The 9,831-nt window shown below is 44.2% G+C and overlaps 1 protein-coding gene across 6 annotated transcripts in view; it reads right to left on the bottom strand.

The window, feature by feature from the left end:
* Positions 1–6,015, bottom strand: part of PPP1R12B (protein phosphatase 1 regulatory subunit 12B) — a 105,081-nt gene extending 99,066 nt beyond the window's left edge. For 2 of the 6 annotated variants that reach the window (XM_081194674.1, XM_081194673.1), the window contains exon 1: positions 5,592–6,014. In XM_081194674.1, the coding sequence (XP_081050800.1) occupies positions 5,592–5,867 (276 nt within the window). In that variant the 5' untranslated portion in view covers positions 5,868–6,014. Of the gene's footprint in view, positions 1–5,591 lie in introns of all 6 variants that reach the window. The other 4 variants (XM_081194677.1, XM_081194676.1, XM_081194675.1 and 1 more) reach the window with 3 other exon arrangements.
* Between the last annotated feature and the right edge of the window lie 3,816 nt (positions 6,016–9,831).

The raw sequence follows: 9,831 nt of genomic DNA on the forward strand, positions 1-9,831 counted from the left end.
GTCCGGAAATGGATGGTGAGCAGTTGCTGTGTCAGATCAATTCAGTACTTCAGAATATCCAAGAGCCAAGTTCAGTGAGGACCTGAAAGGCCACTGACACAAAGAAGATTAACAGTAGGTGATTCTTCAGTCAGAGATGGTGACAAATCCTGGTAAAACGTGGAGGTTAACTGTAATTGGACCACTGCATATTTTTATTTACTGTCCTTAGGAAGCAAATTTGTAAATGTTGGTTGTTTTTCAATTTAAGTTTTCTGAATCTTAAATCCTTTACAAGTTACCATGCCCCAGATGTCACATTGTACCACTAAACTGAACTATGACATCCATGTAAGTAACAAACATGTTCATTTAAACAATAGCTGAGTCCATATCAACCTTCTAAAAATATCTACAAAATATCTTTAGACTACTAAGGAAGAAAAGGGGATTGTTTCCATCAGCAGTTGGTGTGGCACCAATCACTAGCCACAGTTTCCCATTTCTTTTGATAGTGGGTACCAGAGCAATTGAGGAACTACTGCTGAGGAACTACTGCTATAAAAAGATAGTTGCTATTGGTTGATATGAGGCAGCCATGGTACTGTCTCCTGTTCTTTTCTCCCTTCAAAAGTGGTGGACACTGCCAATGAAGCCTGATTTCTGGTATGTTTACTGACAGAAAGGAACACCCTCCTTTCCTCAGAATTCCAAAAATACAGCTCCTATCTACTTCCTTGTGTCAGCAACATGAAGGGGTGGGTAGCACATTGAGGCAGTGCCACAAAGCCAGTGTCCCAACCCTGGTATAGCTGCCACTTTAGCTGCCACTTACAAATAAGGTATAGGGGCAAGGCAGGGTGGCCTAAGTGCAGGTAAAAGAATTCACAAGAGCAGAAAACATAGGCAAACTGTGGTGCAAAAGAGCCCAATTTCTATCTTCAAATCTAGACGTTGTCGCCCTACAGCTATTAGCAGCACAATCCTAGGCATGTTGATTCAGAAGTTAATCCCATTAAGGTCATAATGGGATTTATTATCCAGTAATTGGGTCTAGTATTGCAGCCAAAGTGAATGTTTGAAATTAAATATTACAACTGGGCAGTACACCTCAATTTGAGATCAAGGAATGACCTCTAAAACAACAAGATCCAATCCAATGCAGGCAAACTACAAAAAGTTTAAAAATTCCTAACTCAACTGGTAAACATAAATCAACCAGGAGATAATAATGGAAGATTGATAAATCTAATAACTGAGATTCAGAAATAGACACAAGCTTGTCTTCATCAGCAGCTGATTCCAGTTATATAACAGAAAATGAAGTTGCAAGGAAAACTGAGAATTTCTTACTAAATAGGCACCCCCTATCTAGTATTCCACAGAGTACAAAACAATGATCTCTTTAAATCCACACCATAAAAGTAATGTACACAGGATTTAAAAGCTGGAGAGGGGCAAGGGCAGGGGTAAGCAACCTTTTTCAGCCATGGGCCAGTCCACTATCCCTCAGACGATGTGGTGGGCCGGACTATATTTTTTTGGGGGGGGGGATGAATGAATTCCTATCCCCACAAATAACCCCGAGATGCATTTTAAATAAAAGGACACATTCTACTCATGTAAAAACACGCTGATTCCCAGACCATCTGTAGGCCGGATTGAGAAGGTGATTGGGCCGCATGCAGCCCACGGACCTTAGGTTGCCTACCCCTGGGCAAGGGTCTTGTCTGGTACTGAAATGACATCAAGGCAGATTCCAAGCAAGCCTCAATGAAAAGAGCTTTCCAAACTCAGGTTACCACCACTGAGTAGCTCAACCTCCATGAGGCCATCTACCACACACAAAATGGAGGGGACATCCAAAAAAATAAACTCTGCTGAGAATGTTAGTATATGGGCAAGAAAACGTGGAGGCAATAAGTCCTTCAAGTATCCCAGGCACAAAGCCCTAAAGGGCTTTTAGTGGTCAAAACCAGAACTTTGAATTGCACCCGTAAAATAACTAGGATCTATTAGATTCTGATAGCTTTTTAAAAAATATATTCTCTTGTTTTTATAAAGTGCTTCCATGTGACTATAGAAAACACTTGGAACGCTCATTACACACCATTTCTGACAGAGGCAGGAAGGGGGGGCAGAAGAAAATACACTAGGTATGGCAGCAAAGAATTCACACCAAACAGAAGAGGACATGGTGAGCTCTAATCCTAGCTTCAACGTCACAGAATGTGAGGTGTGGGCTTGCCAAGTATTAAAGCCAGTAATGGAGAGCAGCTAGCAGCAGAGCCCATGGCATGAATTCCTTGTGCTCAGCCTGTTGCAGAGACTAACAGAGTCACAGTGAGGAGAACAATGATCAGCACAATATTTGGGGGTGGGAATATTTTCCAGATGATGTTCCCATATGATTCTTGACCTTCTGAGGGATCTCAACCATAAAGTAATTCAGCACAACTGCTAAGTCCACAGAACAGAGTATGTTCCACACCAATAGCTGAGCAGAAGGCAATACATAGCCCAGGGATCACTTCCCTGAAATAGAATGGAATGATTTCCAGTTTACTCAAGATTGCACAGGATTTACGCCTACCTCTGTGGGATCACACAAAAATCCAAGCCAAGGAGAGGGATGTCACCATTATATCAGTCACTTCCCCCAGCTGGGTACAACACTTTCTTTTCAGCCCACATGTAAGGTTGAATGTCATTTCTAGAGCTTTCTAATATTAAGGAAGTGTTTGCTTGGCAAAACATAACAGTTGGCTATGTGTAACAAAACACAGATCTAGTTCACATGTCATATCCTTTCAAACCTGATGTGACCAGCAGCAAAATCAGACACTTTTCCCCAAGAGCAGGCATAGCTCCATTTTTCTCAATTATGTTTTAAATACATTTGGAGATCACAATACTTTTAGTCTAAGAATTATCAAGGTGCTACCAAATATGGTGTACCAAGAGAACATCACATGTAAGGCCTTAAAAGGATTTGACTATATGGCAAGCTGTACTACTCTTCAGATTAAGATTTCGTACTATATTAAGGATTCATTGACTTCTACAGTTACTGGCAAGCAGAACATTTAGTGCCACACTAGAAATCAGCAGCTCTTCATTTTTAAAACTTTTATGTAAGTATGTAAATATATGCTTCTTGGGCAATGAAACTCAAAGGTGAATAAGTAGTCATATCTCCACCAATCAGGGAAACCCTGACAACTGGGAAGCACTGGCCTGCGAGCGCTCCAGTTGGAGAACAGCCTTTACCAAAGGTGTCATGGACTTCGAAGGCACTCGAACTCAGAACACAAGGGAGAAACGTGCTAAGAGGAAGGCATGCTTGGCAAATCCACAGCGTGATCAACTCCCGCCCAGAAACCAATGTCCCCACTGTGGAAGGATGTGTGGATCCAGAATTGGCTTCCACAGTCACATACGGACTCATTGTTAAAACCATGTTTATGGAAGACAATCTTACTCGGCTATGAGTGATCATCGAAGAAGAAGAATCAGGGATGCATTCCCTGCATGATTCCTTGACCATTCCCGTGCCCGAAATTATGCCAAAATAAGTACAAATGTGCTTATTATGCATAACTTATGCTTTTTCACATTACTGAAACTTTGTTTATGCTCTTCAGTACTTATCAGGATGGATTAAAATGATCACACCAGTCTTCTTTGGGCACTCAATGAAACTTTTACCTCTCATTTCAGGGTAAATTGCAGGAGAATATCAAGGCAACATGTTCTAGTCACTCACAGTATCAAACACTTAAATATGATTACATATAAATTCAGTTTGCATGACAAGTGAATCATGCATGTGTTTAGATATTTCTAAATGTCTTAAATGTTTTATCTACTGCACTATGAAGATGCTTTTGTCATTTTAAGAGTATCCTCCCAGGATATTTTTGGTACTTGCAGTACATTAGGGATTCTATTAATAGAATTCTATGTTGCTTATCTCAGACCCTGGCACCTTGTGGTCTCTGTAAAGGTTGCCAAGAGAAAAGGTTTTGAAAGTCAAAAGTATCACAGGAACTCTTATATGGAAAGCGGTAGCCAAATCATAATCTTGAGGTTACTGACAATGCTTCATAAATTAACAAAGAACAATAATAATTTCAGTAGCTTTCAATGCTTTAGAAGCACATTTAGCTGAAACCATGGCCAGGCCAAATATAACTTTTCTAGGAGCTTCTTAGTTTGTAATGGTATCTTCCAATCTAGTGCCCTGGTTTAGAACTCTGGAGAGAGTCGTGTAAGTGAAAGGGCAGAATGTAAGGAAGGGAAGTCCCTCTTATAAATAGCTGTGACAGATAATGTTTTTACTGAAGCATATTCTATCAAGTTATGAACTCTCCTGTAGGTCAAGACCGAAAAAGGTATCTTAGTATTAAACAAATTCCTCAGGCAATTCACAATTTAAACTGTAAACATGAAACTTTAGCCTACACTTACCAAACTAGTTTGACCTTGCACTGATCTTTTTTTTTGGGGGGGGGGAGGGAGAGATTTCCAGCCAAGTCTGGTTTGCCCATATATTCAATCCTCTCTCTTTTTGGATGAAAGAGGAGACAATGTAGGTTAAAACTAACTGAATTTATTTGTATGGTCTTATCTTCCCCCAGAGGATTTCTGGTAAGAGAATGTAAGTGTGTTCACAGTAAATGGCAGAACATTGCATTTGTGCTGCAACAGGAGAAAGAAAACACAATTTGGGTGGATATTGCTATCCAGATAGCAAAAGCCCTGCCAGAACGAATAAATGAGAAGAGCATCGTGCTGACAGAAAGCAGTAAGTTACAAGAGATACGGCTGAGAGAAGTGTGATTCAATTGGCACAGCCACAGAAAGGATAGCAATGTTCACTGGCACAAGGACTTTAAAGGCTGCACTCAAGGAGAACAGAGGAGAAACTAGCTGATTTCAAGTTCCACTGATGCCCAGCATCTGCTGCAATGCCATCACCATGCGCCTTGCCATCCACAAGCAAAACAAGGCACTACTTGTTCTCCATCCTACAGTGCCCAGGGAGGGCCGGGGATGTGTCTGTAAAGTGAAGCCAGCTCTCACCTAAGACTACTTCCAGTAAAGAAAGTGCAGCCCTTCCAGAAAATTGGAGAGGGGAACGGGAGAGAGGCAGATCCTGCAGGGTATGAGTCATGCCATGGATCCTTGGCACAAGGCTATGTGCACCGCTGACTATTCCCACAAGGAATAATAGCGTTACTCCACCTGTGAAAGGGTCAATCCTAGGTGAAGAGGCAGGAAAATAAAAACTGGAGTGGTGGTGGTGTTGGAAGAGGAAAAAGGGGAAAGAATGATGAAGAAAACTTTGATCCCAGTTCACTAGAAGGCAGTGGGCAGGCTCTGCTGACCTGCCCTTCAAGCCTTCTTCTCTCCCCCATTCATCCTATCTATAGGTCATTACCCTAAAAGCAATGGGAAATGAGGCAATGCTATCATGCGTAAGGTGCGGGGGGACAGGAGGTGGGTGGAAGGCTCGGCCTTCCCCTCCCTCTCGCCCCCCCCGCCCCCCAATCCCTGCCGGAGGGGCTGACAGGTCGAGGGAGGGAGGGAGGTTCGCCTCCCCGGGATACCTGGTGCAGCGCCGTCAGCCCGTCCACGTTGGCCGTGTTGAGGCGGGCTCCGCGGGCCAGCAAGCGCTTCACCTCCTCGGTGTCGCCGCTGGAGCAGGCAGCCAGGAAGACGGCGCCGTCCTCGAAGCGGACGCGGGGCCCGCCGCGGCGCCGGCTCCGGACGGGAGCCGCCGGCTCCAGCTCGGTCAAGGAGCCCTTCCAGCGCTTCAGCTGCTCCGCCCGCCGCAGACGCGCCGACTCGGCCCGCTTCACCCCCAAGTGCCCCGGCTCAGACATGGCGGAAGCGCCGCCGCCGCCGCCGCTCGCTGCTGGGCGGCCGACACCGCCTCGTCGCCCCAGGGACCCTCGCAGAACGCCTCAGCCCGGGGAAGAGCGAACGGGCTCTGCCGCCATCTTTACAACTTCCCCCTGCCCGTCCCTCCCCCCTCGCCTGCAGCGCCGGAGTTGAGTGCGGCGCGGGCGCAGACGGCGCCTCCGAGCATCATGGGAAAGGTAGTTCTGCCCCGATGGGGATCCTTGGGGAGACTACACCTCCCAGGAGCCTCTGCGTCGCCAGGTCTGCCAGGTTACTCTTTTTTTTATCCGGGGGAGTAGGAAAAGAGGGAGATACAAAGTGAGAGAAGGAATGAAAGGTGGGTGGGTGGGTGGTTATTGTAGCATTATTCCCGAGATATTGAGTGCCTTGAACAAAGGGGAAATGCTGAATTGTTATTATTCTTACTACCTGTAGCAGAATACTGCTGCCACATATTTAGGCAGCATTTTCCTCTGCTCGTTGCATTTATACACCAGGATAAAGAATGGCTACCTAAGGAGGTGAGGAATGGAATTAGACTGGGGGGCTGGAAGATTTGCGTTAAAAGCTCGCTTCTTCCGTGGCATAGCGCTGAGTAAGTCACTTTTTCTTAGCTTCAGCAAAACGAAGAAAGAGTAAATTGCTTTTGCAAACACAGAATGCAAAGCAGATAAAACTGATTATCTTGTATAAATCATAAACAGGAATAATAGAAATTATTCAGTGGAGTAAAGAGATCTTCCTTCTGTGGGGTTAAGAGTAGTATGATGCATGGGCGCAGCCAGGATTTTTGTTAGGGCGGGCAGGACTTTTTTTTTGGGGGGGGAGAACCGACGTGATTGGCCAGTTAGTTAAGCATTTATATTGTTTTACTTGCTCTAGAGGGGGCAACTGCCCCCCGCCTGCCCCCCTTTGCTAAGCCCATGAGATAATGCATGTTTCTGCAACATGGTCTTGGAGGGTATTGGGATTTGTAAAGCAGCTTCGGTGTTTCTTTGATACTTATTTTGCCTCATTAGCTCCATCTTGTGGGTGGTTTAGCTCTTAGCATTCCTGGCATTTGTTTGAGAATTTAATAATTGGCCAAATGAGTGTCACACATTATAGCTATCATTGGGCTTTATTTTAATGACCTGTCACCATTCGTTTGGTGGGGGAGTTCTAGAATCACTATAAATAGCGCATTCACAACATGGCAGCCATTTTAAAAGGTGGATAATATATCTATGTGCTTATGTACGTTTCCGAGCACAATTCAAAGTGCTGGTTGTTGACCTTTAAAGCCCTAAACGGCCTTGGCCCTGTATACCTGAAGGAGCGTCTCCACCCCCATCGTTCTGCCCGGACGCTGAGGTCCAGTGCCAAGGGCCTTCTGGTGGTTCCCTCATTGCGAGAAGCAAAGCTACAGGGAACCAGGCAGAGGGCCTTCTCGGTAGTGGCGCCCGCCCTGTGGAACGCCCTCCCATCAGATGTCAAAGAGATAAACAACTACCTGACATTCAGAAGACATGTTAAGGCAGCCCTGTTCAGGGAAGTTTTTAATGTGTGATATTTTAGTGTTTTTTTGGTTTCTATGGAAGCCGCCCAGAGTGGCTGGGGAAACCCAGCCAGATGGGCAGGGTACAAATAATAAATTATTATTATTATTATTATTATTATTATTATTATTATTATGGCAGAGCAGCCTCTGATACTAACTGTGCAGGGAGTGTGATCCCAGCACACACTCACATCCTAATTTTGATGACAGGAAGGAGGGACATCTCAAATGGATGGGAGGGGGATCCACCATGGTGGAAGTTCCAGCTGTGCCCTATCACCTGGGGCATTTGGGGGTGGAACAGGGATCCAAAGTCCTGCATATTCCCAAGGGGCCCAGTCTTTGAAGCCCTCAGCTACACCAGCCAGGAGCTGACAGAGTGGAACTGGGGGCTTAAATAGGAGGGTGTTGTATTATCACCTAAAATGAGATTCCACATCTGCAGATGGGAGCAGACCCACTCCCTCATGGAGAACATGCACATGCACTCTCGACTTTCCCATAAAGCAAGGAAGTCTTGTAACTGAGGATGTCATGCCTTGGTCTGCTGTCTAACCTGCACCATTTCTTGCCTTCATAAAGATAATTTTCTTACTTGCACATAAGAGCCCCCATTTGTGTGTGTTGGGCATGGGGCAGGACAGTTGCTCTGTCTACTAATTACTGTAGTAATTAATGTGTGGAGTTTTTACACACATGTTCTGTGAATGAAGGGAAGGTAGCCAGTCTGGGATTAAGAATTCCCACAGGTCCTGGGGACAGAAGGAACTATAGGTCTGAGCTGAAGGCTGTGAAGGTGATATTCTAAAGGAAGAAGGTGATATTCTAATGGAAGAGGAACAAAATAACATTGGAGTGTGATATTCCAAGCCCCAACTGCACTGAGCCACCTGCAAGCTCCCAACTGAGATCACAGAAAGGATAGCTAGAGGCCACATAATTCTGCCATGGGGAAAGGCTGCAAACTCCTTAGCTAAAGGGTAAAAATTCAAGCACTCATCAGGCCCCTGGCAGGATAAGAGGACTCACTTCCCTGTTGTCCATTGCTGGAGCAAACTTTGGTGCTGTCCCTGGTGCTGCTGATCCCACCTCCCGTTTTCCCATCTGCTATAGCCTCCCGTCAAGCTACCTGACTCCAGCTCTTTGTTGCCTGCTACTTGGTACATGCACCCAACTGCACATTGTTCAAAGTGGGTCCTTGAGGATCTTTTTCTGACACTATATTGGTCAACCCCATAACACAACACAAGAAAGAGGATTACTTTCAAACTAGTGACTTTCTAAGTTATATAGTGGAAGATGAATACCATATCAGCAACTGAACTGGCTCTCTTTGTCACAATTTAGTATAGAAATATGCTCCACAACTATACATCTGTCCCTGATTTTAAAGGAACTGAGTTTATTTCAGAACAGCTCCAAATATATTTTGTTATTTCAATCTTTGATCAAAGCAGCTTCATCTTTGTCTCTTTTCCAACATTGTTCCATATAGCTAACTGCAGACATTGCATGTAAATAGTTTCATGACCTTTGTCTGAGCCTTGGCTGATTTGATTTTTGGAACGATTGGATTTATTATCTTTACCTTTCATTTCTGTCCATGATTACACAAAGAAGTGTGATTGATTAAAAACAATAAAACATTGAAACATAAAGAACATAATGAAAACATACACCTTATCCAGCTGGAAAAATAAATGAACTAAACTTCTTTTCGTGATGTGTTATTTGGTAATTATCGAATAGAATCAAAAAATACCTTGCTGGCACTCAATTAGCATTTAAGTACTGTGTGTAACAGTACCACTTAAACACCAGGGGGCAGCTGCACCCTTGAGACTTCATCAATTTGAGAAGAAGAAATCCCACAGCTATATTACAATGCAACATTCTTCTTCAGTGACTCTTTAGGAGGAAAATGTTAAATGTTACTTTCTCCAACACTTGAGATTTGAAACACATTGTTTCTTTGTTGAATCCAGATCCAGAACTTTATTAGCAAAGCCAACAGGCCACAGCTATACAAGAATTAAAAATGAAATAGGATAAACATGAAAAGGGGATAGAGACAAACAAAAGGAGGTCCGTCAGATGAACAAGTCTGTCACTCAGATGGTGGCCCTCAGTTTCACAGCTCTCTCGATGTACCTTGCGACCTTCTCTGTTGTCTGACTATCCGTATCAGATAAGAGAAAGAACAGCATAATATCTTGTGGACGGCCGGGGTTGGGGAGAATGAGTGGAGTAATAATCTCATTCCTTAGGTCTTTATAAAGGGGGCAGGATAGGAGGACGTGGGACACTGTTTCCGTGTTACCATCTCTACATGGGCAGAGTCGTTTTTCAAATGGAGTCTTTTGGTAACGACCTTCGAGTACAGCTGAGGGAAGAACATCCCATCT

This window comes from Podarcis bocagei (assembly GCF_964188305.1).
Source record: "Podarcis bocagei genome assembly, chromosome: 5".
Lineage (NCBI taxonomy): Eukaryota > Metazoa > Chordata > Lepidosauria > Squamata > Lacertidae > Podarcis > Podarcis bocagei.